This window comes from Hippocampus comes, unplaced genomic scaffold, assembly GCF_001891065.2.
Source record: "Hippocampus comes isolate QL1 unplaced genomic scaffold, H_comes_QL1_v1.1 scaffold275, whole genome shotgun sequence".
In the NCBI taxonomy this organism is placed as follows: Eukaryota; Metazoa; Chordata; class Actinopteri; order Syngnathiformes; family Syngnathidae; genus Hippocampus; species Hippocampus comes.
The window spans coordinates 70,163-91,009 of NW_017804971.1; the positions used below are offsets into that span (position 1 = coordinate 70,163).

A 20,847-nucleotide genomic window follows, 5' to 3' on the forward strand; every position below is an offset into this window, starting at 1 on the left:
GAGTAGAGTGGAAAGTCATCATCATCAAATGAATCAACTTATTTTATAACGCACTTTTAAAAAACACTATTATTTTCTCATGATCTCATCTCATTATAATATACCTGTTGTCATCTATCTTATTACACCGGTTAACAGGTCATTGTAGTCAGAGATGACGCTATGTGTGCGTAAAATGATTTTGGACGTTAATAAAAAAAAAAATGCGACTTTTTTATTTACCAATAACACATCAGGTATTTGAGATACAATATTTTCATTTTTTAAAAGTTCTATAAAAGTTTGCACAATATGGATTTGACCTAATCTCGGGTGTGGTCTGCCTTTTCCACGAAGTCGGCAGAGTTCCTGCGACCCTGAACAGGTTAAGTTGTATAAAAATTGGATAGTGGGATGGCCATAATTGGTGTTATCTGAATTTAGTTATGACTTGGCCAGTATACCTCTTATCATCTATCTTATTACACCGGTTAACAGGACATTGTAGTCAGAGATGACGCTATGTGTGCGTAAAATTATTTGGACGTTAATAAAAAAAAATGCGACTTTTTTATTTACCAATAACACATCAGGTATTTGAGATACAATATTTTCATTTTTTAAAAGTTCTATAAAAGTTTGCACAATATGGATTTGACCTAATCTCGGGTGTGGTCTGCCTTTTCCACGAAGTCGGCAGAGTTCCTGCGACCCTGAACAGGTTAAGTTGTATAAAAATTGGATAGTGGGATGGCCATAATTGGTGTTATCTGAATTTAGTTATGACTTGGCCAATCTCAGAGTCATCTGTGGTCATTTAGGCACAAAGAGTAAAAATGGTGTGAATTCAAGTTGACTTCGAGTTCGGAAATATACTGTAGCAGCTTTTGACCTCACGAGGGCGCAACAATACAAAAACAACAATACAATTGAATGCCCTTTTTGATTTAGAAACAAGCAATTGTGATTCAAACGATTTGGGGCATTTAATAGCTGTTCCTCTGAAGTGAAAGCTGCATCTTAACCCTTATATGCACCCTGTAACCTGATAACATGGTAAACTGTCCACTGTAGTAATCGCTGTCCTTGAAAGTGAGAGTTGAGAAAGAGTTCAGTTGAGTTACTACATCCACAATAATAAACATACTTAGAAATGACTTCCTTTTAAAACGGAACATAATCTTTGTAAGGTTTTGACATTGTATTGGGTCTCAAGTGTAACTAATGTTCTGACCAGTGTGAAGGGAGAGGGAGAAAAATGTCAAAATTCGAAGGGTCCCTTTATTGGGACATGCTGAAGAGACTATGTCCCTCGCCTGGCTTTAGAACGCCTTGGGATCCCCCCAGGAGGAGCTGGATGAAGTGGCTAGGGAGAGTGAAGTCTGGGCTCCTCTGCTTAAGATGTTGCCCCCGTGACCGACCTCAAATATGCAGACGAGAATGAATTGAATGAATGAATTGGTTGGGCTCATAGTGATATTTCCACGTATTGGCCCCAGACAGTGAGGCAGAGGGAATCCTATCAATGAAAGGGTGAAACATCTTTGCTGCAACACATGTGTACAAGTGACAGACTCACTCACTTTCATTCTATATGCATCCACTTTATTTAAGGAATGCGACACAACAACAGTAAAAGCACCAAAATCAAACCATCATGTCCATTCTTACCTTTTTCTTTTTCCGTTATTTCCAGCTTCCGAAGCATCAAAAAGATGGAATGCAAAGCATGTGTGTCCCATAAACAGACAGATTCACATTCCTTATGTATACAAAAGCACCATTTAAATTGTGTTTGAAACTGAACAATATGTTAGTGAGCAAATGTGTAGACAAATCATGACAGCCACTTTGTCCATTCGTGGACACACATTTTCACGCATCCTCTGTTGCTTTGTGTATCTTTCCTTTAAGTCAGCGGTCTTCAATGCTGTTGTGGAATGTTGCAGCAGGAAGAGGTGCAAAACATTTAGGACAGAGGATTGAAGACCCCTGGTTTAAGTCCTCCATCCTTCCTTCCATTCATCCTTCAGCGTGTTTCATCATTAGTCAGTAATATCTGTTGAGGCTCTGAGTGACTGTGCTGATATCTGGCTGTCCGTTCAACCAGATTTCTCTCAGGATCCTTTCCCGCTCCTCTAGCCGCTGGGCCCGGTCCAGCTCTGATCTCACACATACACACACACACACACACACACACACACACACACACACACACACACACACACACACACACAACACACACACACACACACACACACACACACACACACACACACACACCCTCAATGACCATCAATCCACATCAGCGTCAAATTATCTTTGACCACTGCAAAACATTTCTATTTTTAAGAAGTGTGCGTTCGAATCAACCTTGCAAAAGGAGGGAGAAACAAGCAAAAGAAGGGAGACTGTCTTAATGTTAACACACAATGAAAAAGGCCATCCATCGGCCAACTAACAGAATCGGTGTTGCCGCGTTAAAGACCGTTAAGCGATGGATATTCAAACACAAATGGTGAGGCAAAATATGTAGACTTAAAATGTAACATTTCTCACAAGCATTTTTTTTTAATCCTCTGCGAAAAATGAAAAATATTACTTCAGCTTAAAGATGAAGCCACTAATGTGTCCATATAAAGCTGTAATATTCTGGCCATTGGTGTATGATCTGCACACACCAGAATGTCCGTTGAATTGAAGCAAATAATGCAACAAAACCTTTTTGTTTACATTTCGTTTATGTAAATACAGTCTGTTTTCATAAAATAAAATATGGCAGAGCATTTTTTTTTTTTTTTATCAATCGATCTATCCATTTTCTGATTCGATATCCCTACAAGGGTCACGCGGTGTGCTGGAGCCTATCCCAGCTGTCTTTGGGCAGTAGGCGGGGTACACCCTGAACTGGTTGCCAGCCAATCAGCAGGGCATACATAACAAATGACCATTCACTCACAATCACACCTATGGACAATTTGGAATGTCCCATTAACCTGCCATGCATGTTTTTGGGAATGTGGGAGGAAACCGGAGTACCTGGAGCAAACCCACACAGGCACGGGGAGAACATGCAAACTTCACACAGGAAGGCCAGGGCCGGAATCAAACCCTGTAGTACCGCTGCACTGTGAGGTGGACGTCCAAACCAGGCGACCACAGTGCCGCTGCATTAATGGCATTTCGCATGTAAAATACGCGTCTGAGCTCAATAAAGTTCTTGAAACACTCAGAGGAATTAGTAGATCATGCACATATTTTTTGTGAGTGTGTATGTTAGATACCCTCAGCTGATGTAAACATGCTGGCGTGCAGCAAGGCCCTCTCAAAGCGTCTGCGCCTTCGTGATGACATGTCCGTTGTCTCATCCCAGTCCTCCGATTCGCTGTCCCCGGCCGGCCTGGCGACCTCCGAGGCGACGACGGCCATGTTATCCGGGTTGGTGTCGACGTGTTGCTGGCGGTGCTGACAGACATGATGGTGATGATGACGCCTGTGGCGGTGGTGATGGCGATGGCGAGGGTGTTTACTGTTGCCATAGTGACAGTCGGCGCGACAGTGTATCTGGAAGACGACGGCACAGAGCGTGACAAGGAGACCGACAGACACTCCACCCAGAAACACCAGCGCCGTCCTTTCGGGTTGGTCTGGCGGAGAGAGATCAAACAGACAGAACAACTTTCTTCACTTGTTGTAACACTTGAAGTTTTAATATTGGCTTTGTTTTTTTCCCCCTGATTTCTCTCTGCTGTTGAAACATCCAGTCACAGAATCATCCAACACTTCCGTACAGCATAAATCAGTGATTCCTAACCATTGTGCTGGTCGAGTTCATCAGGTGTGCCGCAGAAAATTATCCAATTTCCAATTACGGTAGTCGAACTATTAACAATAGTGGTCAGATTATATCCAATACAGTAATGTATCTTTGTTCATCTACAGTATGCACCTGTGCCAATGATGTAGTATGGTAGGCAAATAATGAAATGCTCTCCCACTAGATGGCCGAATGTAAAATTAACCAGCGTAGCCGTTTATGCAATATTATAGTTCTCACTGATGAAACAGGCCCAGATTTCACCGGTTAATTTGCAAGTAAATTAAGACAAGACCATTATTAAGTACTGTTATTACTATTACTGCACTCAGGCTCTGTTTTTGTGACTGGTGTAAATTTGTTGCAACACAAGGCGTATCTATGTACGGTGGTGAGTGAGACACAATATGGGTAATTTTGCAGATGAGTGCAGGTCGTTGCATTTGCAAGAGCGAGCCACTTTGGGAGTAGTCACAACCAACTTCAGTAAGAGACATCAAAGCAGTTTGACTCCCTTTAAATTCTCGCGGCATCACATCTGCGCCATGAAGTGGGCACTTAAGGCCGTATCTCACTGAGTGGCCAAGTTTTGCAAGTGTGTGCGCACCTATCAATTATTTTTTTCATCAGGGTTCATTCAAGGACGCAAGCAGTCGAAAGGATGTTCGCTAACCATTTGAAATGTCTCAAACAGCTTCCGAATGGATTTTTTCGGGTTTTTTTAATACTATTTCATGATACTTTTTTACTACAAGACATCAGCCATTTTTTTACTGTTATTGCTACAACAGAATCCCAGAATTTCCTAGGGATCAATAAAATAACGATCTAACTCAACCGATTTTCTCACTTTTACGTGATTGCAGTGGCACTTTCTGGAAAAAGAGTTCAGTGCATTAATATAACACTATCCTTACTGTGCACTCATGAGACCATATTGTAAAGATATATAGATATAGATATATATTGTGAGATATATAGACACAGAAGATGCACAATATATTCAGACTGTAGCGCATGTTTTGCACAACATGCGTCGTACCTGTGATGAAGGTGTAAGCTGCCAGTATGTTGCTAAGCAATGCCATCTCCTTGGAGACCACCATCACATCAGTGTTGGGGCCCTCTGTGGTCTGAGTACTCATCACTTCACAGGGAGTTGATCTTATTGGAATCTGCTTCAGCCCTCACCGGAGTTCTCATACTCATCTCTTCATAAGAACAACAAATAACAGAAGACAAAGAGAGAATGGTTTCAAAATATTTTGGAAAGAGACGATTACTGGACACCACATTAGGTACATTCACGTGTTTTAAACACCAGCAAAACAATATCATATTATTGCTATGGAACACATTAAGAAGCATGCTGTTAGGGAAAAGACTGACACATCACTGAGCTGCCATGAGACAAATCGAAGATAATTACTCATAATATTATCCACACTCTCTAGTTAATGAGAAGTACAGTGTAAAAAAAAGGCTCTGGTAAAAGCAGAAGTGGCTCCTGACTCAACCCCGCTTTCCTTAAGAAAAAGTCAAACAATACAGACCGGATGTACGTACGCACAAACTAAGAAGTAAAAATTAATTTTCATGATATACGGTACGTGTTTTCTTGACTTGGCACAACGGAAAAAAAAGAGATAACATGCATTGGCTCAGGCCTTTATGTAATCAAAACAATGTTTCCATAACTTTGCTAATGCTAACAAAAAGATGAAAAGGAATCAAATGGAGACGTGGAGTATCAATGGTATCATAGAAATTTATAGTATGAAATTTAAATCTGTAAATCACTTTTATTTCCATTAAAAAATGTTTGCAAAGCTGATTTTGAAGAATCGATTTATTAATCATTAATTATTGTTGATCAATTGTTTTGAAGCAACTGTGCGCATGACTTGGCTGCGGCCAGCAGTGGCGCTGTCGGCACAGTCTCGATGAGTGACTATGACGTCACCTCTGGCAAATTCAGCTACATTCACACTGAGTGGGCTCAGTTTTGCTCAGTAGAACTTTGCTGAACATTTATAGAGACTCTAAAAATATCTATTTAAAAACAATGAATCGATTAATTCGTCGATAAAGGATATTTAGCCAAATATCAAAGTCAAATTTGTATCAAGGTTTTTTTTCATCTATATTTGTTCGTGTTTTGGAATGATCCCATCTTGCATGGGGGATTCAACCACATTCATTAACAATAAAAATATCCTTCCCCGCCTGCCAAAAAAATGCCACGGGTATTTGTTTTCCAACTATACAGCCCCGAGGCTAAACCACACACATGCATGGACGCACATATAGACACACTCACAAAAGCACACACACAAGCACAGACTCACACAAAGACGTACCCACACACAGGCACATCATAATGAGTGCAACAGGAGTTGTAGCCTGCCAAGCTCAATGTAGAGTGAATGGAGAGACAGCAAACACAGAGCTCATAATAGAACTGTCTAGACGTGCAGCCCCGCAGCTCATTCATGAAACTTCCTCACTTCCGATACAAGAGCTGTGTCATAGATTCTGTCTTGAACAAAGATAATTTTGCTTCGTTATAATTGATACTTCATGACAAAAGTATTAATGTGAGCCTTTTTTTCCCCCCATGAAAAGAGCAAACCAAAATAAGAAATGCCTCTTCGCATAATCCAATGCAGTTTTACGTCACTGCAAACTACAACCATTGTTCAATGAATATATCTCTGACAGCATCAATCAAATCTGATCATAATCATCTTTATAAGGGGAGTTTTCTATTGGACCTCATTAGGTATTGTAAGTGCTATGCATTAATTGTAATTCGACCAGTTTGATCTAGTTTGTCACAAGGAGTCAGAGATTTTTTTTTCTTCACACCTGTCATAAGACATCACATTATACTGACTGACTTCAAGGTAACGTCGGCATGCACTTGAGACTGAAGAAGTAAAGGATCCGTGAGGAATTTAAACCGCTTGAGCCAGCGGTATTGCAGCACGATCAAAATGTGTGTACTGCTCTTATGCAGAGAAATGACGAAACACTCAGAGGTCAGATTGGTTTGATCTCAAGGGGAGAACTTTCATTAAAAAGATAAATAAATACATCAAAACACAGGTTGATCCAACCAGAGGAAAGCATTCAACCGATGAAAATGCCTTTCCAACTCCAATTTTGGCCAAGGTATGAATCATTTGAGGCTGAACTATATGCGCACCCGCTGGGCAGATAAAATGCACATTTCAGGCATTCATTAGCACTTCAGGCACATTTATCTGTGTTACAAGAATGACACATCAGCCCGGAGTCGCGGCCACGCGCACACACACACGCACACACACACGCACACACACACACACACACACACACACACACACACACACACACACACACACACACACACACACACACACACACACATACACACGCACACACACACCATTGGGACTCAAGATGACACAAACATGGACGGCAAAGTGATGTCAAATTGGCTGGCTGTCGAGGTGATTTCGGGATGTTGAGTGCAAGTGCTATAGGACGTGGATTTACACTTTTGAAAATATATGACATTTACCCAAATCATGACATATGAGGTTCCTGCAGGACGCCGGCAATAAGCAATATTCTTTTGGTATTTTCTGTCTCATGAATGTTTAATATGCATGGTTTTGGAATGCGATAGGAAGCATGAGCACCCGGAATTCAAATCCAAAATACAAAAACTGTGAGGCAGACATGCTACCTACTTGTCAACCTTGCTAGATAGATTGCTAGACAGGTAGTTTGCTAGAAAAATAGCTTGCTAGTTAGCTAGATTTGCTCACTTGAGAACAAAAACTTTTACAAGCCATCCATCAATCCACTGTCCATCGGTCCTACAACCTGAACTGGTCGCCAGTCAATTGCCGGGCACATATACTTGTCGAGACGAACGACCGTTCACACACACATCCACACCATTACTGAGTGGGAACCCATCCCACGCTGCCCTATTAGAAGTCAGGCGAGGGCACCACTATACCATCAACGACTCGCTTTTTCAATCCTTCCCACAATTTATTTTATTTAAATTAAAATGTTTTTTACGAATTACATCCCCCCCCCACCCATGCTTTATTTGAACACATTTTCATTTAAAAATGTATTTTTAAAATTAAAATGCCTTCACTCTTACAATATTAGGACTGCCGCCAATAGAAAAAACTTAAAATTAAAAAAATAATAATAATAATTGCGGTTTTGCAACTTTGTTCTGTTAACATTACGACTTTGGGCCGGTGGGATAAAAAAAAAAAAAAAAGAACAATTCCTACTTGATTTTTTTTTCCTGGCAACATTGACTTTGGCAGTTTTCTTGCCTTCTGCTACTATTGTTCCGGATTCTTTCATATTATAACTTTGTTTTCAGTAAAGGTAGGAACCAAAACTGATATTGGCCGTGTTTTTAGGCATCAAGTTCTCATGGAGGCTGCCAACTACATCAATAAAGTTTGATTGGTTGAATAACAGTCACCAATATTTGTGATATCAAATAAGTCCTCCACAGCAGTAATTGGCGCTATAATGTGGCAGTCTGATAATCGGCAAATCATCATCTGTGTCAGAAAGAAAGTTTGGTTCCACTGCACTGCCATTGTCTTAAATGAAATGTTATTGATCAAAAGTACTTGATATCAGTGAGTACTCAATAAGTGAATACATGTGGAACTACTGGTTGAAACAAAGTGGTATCAAACATCTCTAATTTTCATAATCAACCTAATAACTATTGTTATAATGCAACTTAACTTTGGTAACTTGCCTTTTTCTCATAATAATAAAAAGTGCCTCAACATTTTACCGTATGAATGAGTTACTGTAAATGTGGCGTTTCCTTCAGATATATCTCCAAAAAAAAAAAAGATTCGATATATATCTCGATGTTTTAAAATGGAATTATTCAGTTCTATTCAATGCACTCACATCTTTTAAATAAAAAACGATTTTCTGAATCAAATCTTTGTTTTGACAGCCCTTTTGATTCATTTGAAATTGACAGCGTTTTGTTGAACTGCCATAGCATGACATAACTGTATTGAAATAATACATACAGCTGGAAAAAGTGTATATATTTCTTTAAATCAGTGAGTAATAGTCTTCTCATAATTTGAGAATGAATAGATAATGTAGTACTATTTTAATATATTGGGCGAGGTCGACAACAGTTTGATGATTGCTCAAGGCCACCTTGACAGTCTATTTTGGTCCACAGAGAGATTTTGAACCTTAGACCCTCCTGACCCCAGGCCAAGTTCTCACACAGTGAGCTACAAGCAAATAAATTAATAAGCTGCTTAAAAAAAAAAAAAAAAAAGAAAGAAATGCTTGGTGCTCGTGATTTCCGCTCGTCTTTATTAATTGAATACAATTAAAATTCAAGCTGACAATTATGCTAAGAGACTTTCCTTGCACTGCCTACAAAGTGATCTTGTTTCTTCGTGTTGGTTCAAACATTCTGTGTGTGTGTGTGTGTGTGTGTGTGGCTATGCACGTGAAGCTGATGTTAATTCAACGTGACACTGGCCTTTCCCTCCTCAGCACCGATACTCTTTAACATGACCTGCGGAGCACGAGGGAGACAGCATGCACGCCCAAACACAAACACAGCACAGGAGATGGATGTAATGGGAGCATGGGATGGGTGCCACAGAATCACGGAACAACGTGGAAAAGTGATAGAATATCATCTTCCATTTGTGAACAATAACAAAGAAGGAAGATTTAACACTTACATTTCCCCGCAGCATCTCTCAGCTCCTCTACTCCTCTTGTTTGCCCGCATGCGTGTGTGCTCCTCTCCTTTCTGTGTTCACTGCCACTCCTCCCCTTTCCTTTTTCCCGTGCCTCCTTCCTGCAAAAAAACACTATCACCAAACATAGACGTTCTTTTACTTCCCGTTCTCAAAAATAATTAATCCATCGTCCACCTATTCCTTCTTGATACAGGTTTGCAGGTTAAATGTTTTCCAACATGCGCTCCCCTCCTCTACCGTGTGAGGTTCTCCAGGTTGGTTTGCAGTCGGCACGGCAGAGGTCAGGCCCCCGGGGGCAGAGCTGTGACATGAGAGACCTCGACAGGACAAGCAAGTCTCTCTCTCTCTCTCTCTCTCTCTCTTTCTCTCTCTCTCTCTTTCTCTCTCTGTCTGTCTGTCTCACTCTCTCCCAAATGTCTGCTCCCTTTTCCTTAAGTGCTTGTGGAGAATATACTAAAGTACAGTATGAACAAGAGGAGGAGGTGGGAGGAGAGTGACAGAAGCTGGATATAAAAATTGTGCATTTGCGTGGGGAAAAAAAAATTGTACCTTCATAACAGATTGAAGGGAGAGTTTGCCATTTTCAAAAAGAACACAGTTATGGTCCGATGCAACACTTATTTTTTAATAATCTTTGGTGTCCTATTTTAGTTGGTCTTATAAGCTTTTCATATTGAATGTTTTTTTTTGCCTTCTCTTTAATATTCAGTATGTTCATATGCTTTGTTCCGATTGGGTTTCTGTTCCTTAATTTGATATGGGAAACATCTTCCCTCTGACTAGTAGTTGCTGATATGTGGGCATCTTGTGGTCTCTTCTTCATGAAACTCAGTGGGACGTAATTGTGGTCAGCCACAGTGCACTCTGAGACGGTCTCCTGGAAGAAAATATTCCCTTTCATTTTTTTCCTGAAGTCAACCTCCATGGATAGCACTGTATGGCCAGACTTACCAATGTGTGTGGCTGTTTCGCTTTAAACCTGTAAATGTATTTTTAGCAGGTCTGGACGCTTACATTGATGAACTCATTCCCCATGAAATGTGCCCAAACACAGCACTGTTCTGGTTCCAAAATGCTTTTCTCTCAAAACAAATTTATGCAGTTTATTGCTCATCCCCTCTGAGGGCGGTAGCTGATGCCAAACTCGGATTGTAAATTCGAAAAAAAAAAATCATGCTTTCTAACAGATAAGTTTGGAGTTTAACAAATTCTATTATGCAACCAGTATGGTAGCTGTGGCTAAAGTCAGCTTGTTTACAGTGCTAATGCTAATTTAGTATTGCTCGCACTGCTCTTTTGATAAAGCAACAGTAGCTATCGTATGCGACTCTCTGACTATTTCTGTGGACTATGTGCTTTCAGAATCACATGCGAGCAGTTTTAACACTGCATACCTTTAATTGTTTTTAAACAAGCTCACAAGATGGCCGTGCGCACATGATGGCTGTGATTCCTTTACAAGGATGTTTTGCAAGGTGACTTATATAAGGATAATGGCAGAAATTCACTTCACAGCTGCATGTTTACACACAGACATGATTACGGTATATACAATACTTAACTACAGTTTTTTTCTTGTTTATGTGCCCTAATTTCAAACACAAACACACACCAACAACAACAACACTGCAGGTTGTGTTTGCTGCTGTTAAGTGTTTTTTTTTTGCTAAATCATTGGTTTTTCTAAAACTGCATTTACACTGGATGTGTGAAATTTTTATGAGCTGACCTGTCATGTCGGCAGGTTACTTTGGTGCCAAGCCTGACGACTTTACTCTCTCTCCCAGGACTTTTATCGGAGCACAGGATGGACTTATGCATGCTTAAAAACATGAAGCAAAATGTATTGGAATTGACAGGAGAAAAAAAAGTCCAACACAATTGGGTAGGTGAATGTGGAAGATTAATATAAAAAAGTCAACACACCCTTGTTCAAATGTCAGGTTTTTTTTTTACATCACAAAAAGTCAAATCATTTCAAAACTTTTTTTTCACCATTAATATGACTGCCATTTAAAATTGGTCATAATTCCCTCAACCTTGACGAAGGACCCCAAGTATAAAGTTACAGTATTTTGTTTTCGCCAAACATACCATTTGGCCAAAAAGTTCAACCTTGATTTCATAGGATCGTAAAAAAATATCCCTCCCAAAAATATGTGGAAAAACGTGCTATGATCCAAAGCATGGTGGTGGCAGCATTATGGTTTGGGGCTATTTTTCTTCTGGTGGAACCGGGGGACTTCGCCTGCAAATAGCAGTCAGTGCGAGCTAACACAAAACTTTCAGGCTGCTGCTGGAAAGCAAAACAACAACAAAAAAATGTCATGATACCCTAGTAGAATACTGTATCTTTACTTTATTTTAGATTATTCAGAGACAGTTTAAATTGTGATAATTGTGATAATCCCATTTTGAGTGTGACAAATTTTTATTGTGAAGACAGCCACATTCCAGTAAATGGAGCTGTATAGATTATTGGCCAAATTGATGGTCGGAAAAGACTTGAAATGATTTATCTTGTCCTCTCTTTTTATACTGTATCTCAAAAACCTGACATTTCAACAAGAGTGTGATCTTTTTATATCCACAGTAGGTGAAGTTTTACTTCACACACATGCACACAAATACGTACACGTGTATGAGGGCAATCAGTGCTGAAGGCACTTTAATTGGACTCGTAAGAATAGCGCATCTGAAGAGTCAATATCAAATCTCAGCACATTTCAGAGTGTTTCCACACCAGGCTGCATATAACAGTACATTCACAATTGTTCCCTGGCCTCTCTCTATCTGGAAGAATATTGGTGGTTTCATTACGGCACTGAGAAATAAACGTGTAAAACAAGCTTCACAGTAGCTAGTGCTCCAACTGCAAAATGCTACATTAGCTTCTGATAACATTATATACTGCTTACATTTTAGGAATGAAACCTCTGCTTTGTTTGTGATGAACACTTGGGCTGACTCGTGTATTTTAGTCTCGGTTCATTAGCGTGGTTCTTGGAGAGCAAAGTTTTTTTTTTTTAAGGTTGTACTTAAAATTTGAGAAGCACTGTCTTAAACCTCTCAACTCTTTATGGTTAAAATTAACTGTTTTGTGCCAACCTATAGCGGGCAAATTGTGTATCTCCCCTGACGGCTACCGGAGGACTTCAGCACAGGGATGCTTCAATATTCATCTTTAGTATATTTGACAGTGTTGTTGAAACTCATTGATGGGGAGAAAAAAAATGGACCTCTGATTTCCATGAGTTGCACCTGAGTCTTGCACACTTGTCATGCTATGAACTGCATTCATCAGGTGCTTTGCTAACATGACTTGCCCTGAGGCCGCAATGGTGAAAATACACTCAATACTCATCTGTATGTGCTTGCAGTGACATACAGTACATATGTACAGTAGCATTCATTTCACATGTAAACTCTGATGAGAACTTGTCAGGACTTTTGTTTGTATAGGCCACCTGTGCTTGTTTTCGGTTTTCTGTCCAGGATGTGGCTCCTTTGCCATTATTTAGGTCTGTGTGTGTGTGTGTATGTTATATAAGACAGCTGTTCATGTGGTAATAATCAAATCATTCCCATGACTGAGTCAAGTGGAACTCAGGGCCTCTCAGACTGTCACTCTGCCTTTCTGTTCAGCCCTCATACGTGTTTATTCTTCTTTACTTCCACCTTGCCTCCAACTACTCTGTAGCGCTTTGCTTCTGCTTTGCTGCATTTTGTCTTTATTCCGTATTTCTCTCTCGCTCCGTCTTTTTCCCATTTGCTGGGGCTATTTCTGTCGCATTGCAACCGTACACAGTATGTGAGAGAAACCTACAGATTTGAATAATTTAAGGAACATCAACAGATGTATTTGCACAGCGGGATATCAGAAATCAAACAACAGTACAGTATGGTGTTCACCATTTTATGGAAAGAGATGCCTGAAATATCAGCGAAAATGAGCGCAAAACATGATCATTCAAGATGATGACAAATCATGAGACATCAGCTCAGTGAGCAATGAAATTATTTGGTTTGGCTATTTCTTTTACTTTTTTGTGAGTCACCGAATGTTTCCAGTAGTGGCAAAAGGGAAATGCACTCACCATTGTCATTAAAACATTACTCCTTTGGGGGGGGGCTCCTTGCGGATCAATGGCATCTCCATTCATTTCTAAGGGGAAAGGTGATTTGACGTCTGAGTTGTTTTGGTCTCGGAACGAATACAACTCGTTATCTCAAGGCACGAACGTACACTAAAAAACACATGCGAACCACCTAGAAAAGTGATTATTTGGCTTTCGATTCTCAAACTCAGCAATGGTTCTTTGTGTATGATTCTGTTTCAGTCCAAAAAGGAGCATGAGTCACTTATAGTAATGTTAGCCTCCCAACATTAAAAACCCCCCTCTGGGCAGCACAGTAAGTTGACTCCAGCTGATGTTGTGCTGCACAGCTGTGAGCTCGTGTATGCGTTTGTCAGCCTTTCTCACAGCCACTGTCAGTGTGGTTATGCAATCACTGTTGCTCCCGTACACCCGGAACAAGTGGAGGGTGAAGAAGGACTTAATGAGGTCTATTTGTGCACTCCACTCTTCCAAAATTCCATCCCTGTCCACTCTGCACAAAAGGGATTCAAAATAAAACAATGAAACCATGTTTACTTTGATAAAACAAAATGTAATGCAGTATTTACATACTGTATACTTACCCAGTGAGTAACAGTTTTAATGAATGTCTTTATATGTTACCCACAATATACAAATTATGCTAAGGAGAAGAAGAGTTGTATTAAAAAAAAAAAAAAAGATTTTTGGACATTCCAGATTTCAGTTGAGTTAGAAACATAGCGATCCATTAGTAAAACACTCAAATTTTGAATTCTTTGCTGTACCTGTATTGGCATATCAAAATAACTGTGAGCCTTTCAAATAATGTGGAAGTTTTAATATTTTTACTTTGACTCAAGAACCCCCGTTTGAGTGCCTCATTCTGGCACAGGTGAGTGCAAACAGCAGGTAAACAGACAGACTCAGCGGGCACAGCAGATGGTTGCAAAACGTAAAAACAGTACAACCAACCGTACATTTTTCCAAGTGTTCGGTTCGGAGCACATAGGCAGCTCAGTCTCTACAAAGAAATAAAATAAAAATCGATAAATCACATAATTTTAAGTTAAGAGAAATAAAAACAACCTAGTTGACCTGATAAGAGAGTAGAGGTAAAGCAAGTGAGGTGATTTAAAGCAATACTTAACAATCACAGAAAATACGCTAACATGCTTTGCCCACCCTAAAAACAATCCCAGTGAATAAAAACATGATTAGGCTGACAAGGGCTGCATGATACCTTTGGATGGCCCCACACATAATTTAAGAAATAAATACACATTGTAATTACTATCCGGAACCCCAGCTGGCATTTACTGTTAGATCATTAACCATCGCTGAGGGTGGGGTGACATTCAAATCTGTGGTGGGATGGATGGAAGAATAGATGTCACACTGTAAATTAGTCTTGATAAAATTGACACAATCTGTAAATAAACATTAGCAGGATTCATTTAAAACAGAACATGAAAGAGAATGATTAATGATATTGCAGAGCGGCTGGATTTGTTTCAGCTTGAAAGATGTTTCCACAGGACTTTATGAGAGGGGGAAAAAAGATGTTGATCGTATTACCAGTCACAATGTAAAAATTAAAAATAAAATGAATCACCATTAAACAAACCTACCTCTTTCCCAAATGTCCCAAAGAAATGAAAGACAAGCCCTTCCAATGGTTACACAAGGCTTTGAACAAATCGCTCAATTAGTTAATTGGGAGAAAAACCCTAAAAATAAAGCGCATTCAAACAAAATAGCCTAACATAACCACAGTCGGCATATCAGGAGAAAGGCAGCGTGTCCTTCATGCTGTGTTATCAACACAATATACATTTAGTTACAAACAAATTGTGAGATTATGTTGCATTTATACACACAGTTTAACAGTTTGAAAGGATCCTAGCATTTTTGTGTCCACACAATAAAAAGATCAAAGACTTTGCCAAACACAAAAACAAGAGCAGACACTCAGAGGAGATGGCACCTTGTGTCATTACAGTGACTTGACCAAGAATGACATATCCTGAGATCCTCTAGCTCTAGCAGTAGACTATGACCGTGACATTGTTTTCATTTCAGAACGGTGGAGCAACGGCATGTCATCAAAGCCGTCAATCATGTTTGCTTCAGACTGGAGCAAAAGACCTCGAGTCTATGACAACTTGTTCAGTGAATTTTGCCCTGATTCACCACATAACAATTGCTTCACTGAGGATTTATCAAAATTCCCTTTTTTGTCCAAGCAAAAGAATATAGCCCTTCTGGAGGATTGGTATAATGTCAGTCAGATTCTCTGTCTTCCTCGATCATAGTATTAAGGCATGCTAAGCGAGCGACAGCCATCCTGTGGTTGAACTATTTGTTGTTAAAGAGCTGCAGGTCGAGGCGGACCCACACTTCCCCAGTGGATACCTCATGCAGCAGAAGACGTCTTGTTACGGCACCCTTGGTCTCCAGCTCTTTCTTTATGGTTGCCACAGGAACCTCCGTCCGTCCCAGGAAATCTGAGAAGAGAAGAAACATTTTTAGTGATGTTAATTTTTCTCCCCAGATTTGTTCTAAATAGGAATAGAAAAAAAGAGTTGTTCACCAAAATTTACTACCCCACAAATTATTTAAACAATATGAATACTTACTCATCGATATTCAGGCTGATATACAGTGAAGCACTTATTTTTGTTCCCGATATTTTATGCTTCAAGACCCACAGTTTAAAAAAAACAAAAAACAAAATATGAAACAAAAAACATGGTTCACAGTTGAAACACACAGCACAGTTATAAAAATCATTTAGCACGTCATTGTAAGTGTACTTATTTAAACACAAAAATGACAGCATGAAGTACATAGAAAACGGAGTACAGAGTAGTGTTGGATGTATGCCTTTAACAGGCGGGGCACGTTGGGGTTGGCTGTGACATCAATGAGTCTGACTGAGGCCAAAAGTAAATCCTGTGTAAGTGAGCTCATTGTGAGACTGCTGAAAAGTGCAAAAAAATAATAAAATTTATATGTGTGTGTGTGTGTGTGTGTGTGTGTGTGTGTGTGTGTGTCTAAGTGAGGAGATTTCAATGGGCAACGAAATGTTACACAATCTCAATTTTTAAAAATATATCACCACAACAACAGCACTCTGTAAGACTTCCCATCTCAAAATGTACTGGATGTCATGAGGGTCGGTTTTGTGAAGAACTGACCATCAGGAGCAAACAGGTCCCTCTCATATATGGTGATGCTGAGGACGTCTTGGTAGATGTCCTTGATTTGGAACTGACAGTTGAAGTTCCACTTAGGGGACACAGTGTCAGTGAGCGTTCGGGACGTGAAGACCTGAGCTCCCATGGTCACCTCGCAGTACGGATTAATTTTACCTGTAGCAGGGAGAGGACAGAAAGTATGACGAGGGTGAAAGAAAAACATCAGAGAGTTCATTTAAAAGCACTTAAAATATATTAACACAATGGCTAATGGGCCGAACAAGAAGAACTCATGCAATTATGTCATTGTCAAAAGCCAGCCTATTGTGCAAGGGTTCACACTGACCATTGGACCTGAGCGCCTTTAGCTCTGTGGCTTCCAAGACTGTGACGAGGAGACGGCCGATTCCAGTTCCCTTCATGGATCGAGCTAAAAGCACAAGCACAGACTCATTCATCTACAGGGACCATCACATTTGATGTAATATCGATATGAGTGTGTGAGGTGCATACAGTGGTAGGCCTTGTCCCGCTTTTTCTTTTCCTTCTCGATATATTCTTCAGACGCTGCCTTAATTTTCTGAACCCAGGCTGTCCTGCAAACACAAAAGGATCAAAATGATCATCAAGAGTTTGTGATATTCAGCTTTTGGGAATTAATTCAGGACGAACCTTAAATAATAGGCAGTTTAACTTTCGCAGTTACCTTTATTTGACCTTCTCTAAAGTTTTGAATGCATTTGTTCACCGTTTGAGGTCTTTTGGCATAACGTGCTGTACTTTTGCAAGGAGGTGAATGGTAAAATTCACTACAGACGGACAGAGTGTGTGTGTGTGTGTGTGTGTGTGTGTGTGTGTGTGTGTGTGTGTGTGTGCGTGCATGCGTGCGTGCCCATCCATACCGTTCATTGATGTTGTCCGTCTTTAGTATGTAAACTGTGTCGATGTGCGAGATGTGGAAGATGGGTTCGTCACTTGAAGGATCCGGCAGTTTCACCAGAACTTCATTGAGCAGAACAGGCTGCAGGAAAACATATCAATGCAAAACATATCAATGCAAAAAAAAAAAAAAAAAAAAAAAAGGTCAGGTTGACGGCCAGAATGAAATTGTATTTCTTACCGGCTTGTACATTTTGAGCTGTGCACTGTTCTTGGTGCTGAACAGTTTATCAATGCCAGATGAGGTGAATTGCTTCCCAGAGTTAGTCAAGAGTAGGAAGTCGTTGAAGAGGAAGGCCCAAAGTTCCTTGTTGCTCTTTGCTTTGTACATCTTGCAAATATAATAAAGACAACTGCTAATTAAGATCCACACCGAAAAAGGAATCAAACAAATCGGAGCCAAAATATTAAATGAGGGCAGGGATAGTAGTTGGAACATTTGTCTGTCAGTCGAGACGGTTTAGTTAACATCAGTCACCTTGCCACTGTGGAGTAATTTTCTTGGGCCCAAACAGTTGGTGATAGAGTTAAAAACAATATTCTGTGGAAAGAGACAAAATAATTCTTTTTTTCTAGTGGTGTGCGTCAATGTCAGCAATTTACATAAGAACTCAAAATGCATTTAATCATTTTCAATTTGGTAGAAGTTTCAACTTATCACCTCGGCTGCGCCATCACATATGACATGATTCTGAATCCACTCCAGCCTATCCGAGTTCTCCTTATCTCTCACGCCTTCATTGACCTGGTTGGCACAAAAGATCCATGTAAAAACGACCCAAAAAGCTCGTGTGTAAATGTATCCTCAAATTGCTTTGTGATACAATTACTTACTCTAAGTCACTAAAATATGAAAATGCATGATGTTCATTACACACCTGTTGACAGAGTTCCTCGGCCCGCTCCAGAGCTTCTTTCAGAGGACTTCTGTCGGCATGACCCTCCGCAGTGCACTCCAGAATCTTTTGAAAGACAACACAAATAAGATTGTTTTTGCTTTTGTTCTTATTGGACACAATACGAGAAGCATGTGGACATGCTGTACATACACTTTTGATGTGCAGTGGGTAGCGTGTGATCCTCTGCATGGGTTTGAGCAGGAAGCTGGACAGTGGCATCCCTTTACATCTGTAGTCTGTACCAATTTTCTGACAAATGACAGCAAAGATAAGATTTGACATACCACAAATGGTTAGCTTTAATAACACGGGCGCTCAATAAATGAAAACTTTTGGCAAGACTCAAATCTTTTTCCCTTTGAACTCAGCATGTGGGAATAAGAAATTCAGCTGTATCTTGCCCCCCCGCGCCCCCCCCAAAAAAAACATATCTCATTCATTTATTTTAGTAGTTCCAATTTTAAAAAACGAAGACAAACACAGGAGAAGTGAAATTCTTTTTAAATTTCTACATAGAAATTTCATTTGGACTGGTGCTCACATAATTTTCAAATTTCTTGTGTTGGTGAACTATTAGTTTTGTTAGCTTTCAGTTAAGATCACCAAAAGAAATATTTCACTGCGTAAGGTGATTGATTCTACACAATGAGTTTAACTTTTTTCCTCTCAAATTAAACGACTGAAATACTCAATTCTCCACAATATTGTTATTTATCAAAATTAACTTCAATACAATAGGGCTAGGGAAAAAAAGTATGAGTTCTTTTAGATGGAACAAAAGCACTTAAAAAAACTGGTGTAAATCATATAGATTCCTGTACTCATTGGAAATGGCTTTTTTTTCATCACACAATTTTTATACTACGCAATAAGAGAAGGGCTATGTAATACAATTATTATTAACTTCATGTAAAAACAGAGGATTGAAAATGTATACATTTAGGACAGGGGTCACCAACTTAGGTCCTAGAGGGCCCATAGCCTGCATGTTTTGGATTGTCTCCCTCCTTCAACACATCTGATTCAAATGATCAGGATTGTTACCAGGCTTCTGCAGAGCTTGTCAATGAGCTGATCATTGGAATCAGGTGTATTAGTGGAGGGAACCATAAAATATGCAGGACAGGGTTCCTAGAGGACTGGCGCTGGTGATCCATGAAATTAGGATGTATACAGAAAAAAAACATGACTTCTCAGTGATGTGGAGGCAGCAAGAGGCCCCCCCCCCTTACCTTGAGGAACGTCTTGAAGTCGGGCTCGTTGTCGGTGCGAGTCTGCAGCAGCGCGGCTCCTTTAATTTGACATGAGCAGAAGTGGATGTACGGCTGCATGTGGGACAGCTCGGCAACCAGGATATCTCCCACTTTCTGCACTGGCATGTTCTCACCGCCGCTCTTCTTTCGAACAGACAACGCCCTAAAAAAATGTAATCCATACTGTAAGGATTGAAGCACACGTAAAATATTTGTAAAACATTCTAATGGATGTGGCACTAACTTGAGAAGCTTAGTGTTGCAGGCAATCAATTCTTTCCAGTTGGCAAAGATCATGTTCATCTCTGATTTATTCAGTCGTCCAGATTCCGACATGGGCTTATAGAAAACCTAAAAGGAGAACCAGAAATATTTGCCCCGCAGACATATAGTTAAGAGGGTTTGTTTTGTCGCACCTCAACCACTGTCTGCAAGTCCTCCACGTATCTCTCCTCAGTCTGTAGCAGCTCATGAATGTAGCCTTGCCTCTTCTTCTCGAGCGGGCTCAGAGAGTCCAAGCTGGTCAGGTCTGCACACCCTACAGCACACATAAAACACACACAAGACGGGGTATTTTGGATGCAAAAACAAACAAACAAAAAAAAAAAAAACAATTTACAAAAATGTCAATCCACTATAACTCAGCACTTTTACTAAACCACAGCAGCATTTTAACAATGCATACGCTGCCTCCACATGGACGTTTCGGCAAAAAAAGTAATCAGGCTACGATTCGAGCTTTCTGGTCTCTGTTGGGAACAATGGCAACACAACGGGTGTATACTTACCATGATTTAATTTTTGTGAGCAGGCCAAACTCACTGTTGTTCTTTCTGCTTCTCGAACCACACACTCACTGTCTACCTCATCCCAAAGGTTC

The 20,847-nt window shown here is 40.0% G+C and overlaps 2 protein-coding genes across 5 annotated transcripts in view; both read right to left on the minus strand.

The window, feature by feature from the left end:
* Positions 1-1,424: 1,424 nt before the first annotated feature.
* Positions 1,425-9,956, minus strand: eva1ab (eva-1 homolog A, regulator of programmed cell death b). The gene is made up of 4 exons (XM_019891226.1): positions 9,559-9,956; positions 4,839-5,007; positions 3,264-3,626; positions 1,425-2,141 (listed from the first exon to the last, which is right to left on the minus strand). Exons 2-4 carry the CDS (start codon positions 4,939-4,941, stop codon positions 2,029-2,031), a joined length of 579 nt encoding a protein of 192 aa, XP_019746785.1. The 5' UTR covers positions 4,942-5,007; positions 9,559-9,956; the 3' UTR covers positions 1,425-2,028.
* Positions 9,957-14,502: 4,546 nt separating this feature from the next.
* The window catches only part of itsn2b (intersectin 2b), a 28,511-nt gene continuing 22,166 nt past the window's right edge, over positions 14,503-20,847 (minus strand). For all 4 annotated transcript variants that reach the window (XM_019891143.1, XM_019891132.1, XM_019891114.1 and 1 more), the window contains 13 exons: positions 20,384-20,505; positions 20,212-20,318; positions 19,947-20,130; positions 18,865-18,963; positions 18,694-18,777; positions 18,477-18,560; positions 18,294-18,356; positions 17,997-18,146; positions 17,779-17,897; positions 17,390-17,472; positions 17,223-17,306; positions 16,877-17,050; positions 14,503-16,183 (listed from right to left, as the gene is read on the minus strand). In XM_019891143.1, coding sequence (XP_019746702.1) covers positions 16,035-16,183; positions 16,877-17,050; positions 17,223-17,306; positions 17,390-17,472; positions 17,779-17,897; positions 17,997-18,146; positions 18,294-18,356; positions 18,477-18,560; positions 18,694-18,777; positions 18,865-18,963; positions 19,947-20,130; positions 20,212-20,318; positions 20,384-20,505 — 1,502 coding nt within the window. In that variant the 3' untranslated portion in view covers positions 14,503-16,034. The remainder of the gene's footprint in view (positions 16,184-16,876; positions 17,051-17,222; positions 17,307-17,389; positions 17,473-17,778; positions 17,898-17,996; positions 18,147-18,293; positions 18,357-18,476; positions 18,561-18,693; positions 18,778-18,864; positions 18,964-19,946; positions 20,131-20,211; positions 20,319-20,383; positions 20,506-20,847) is intronic.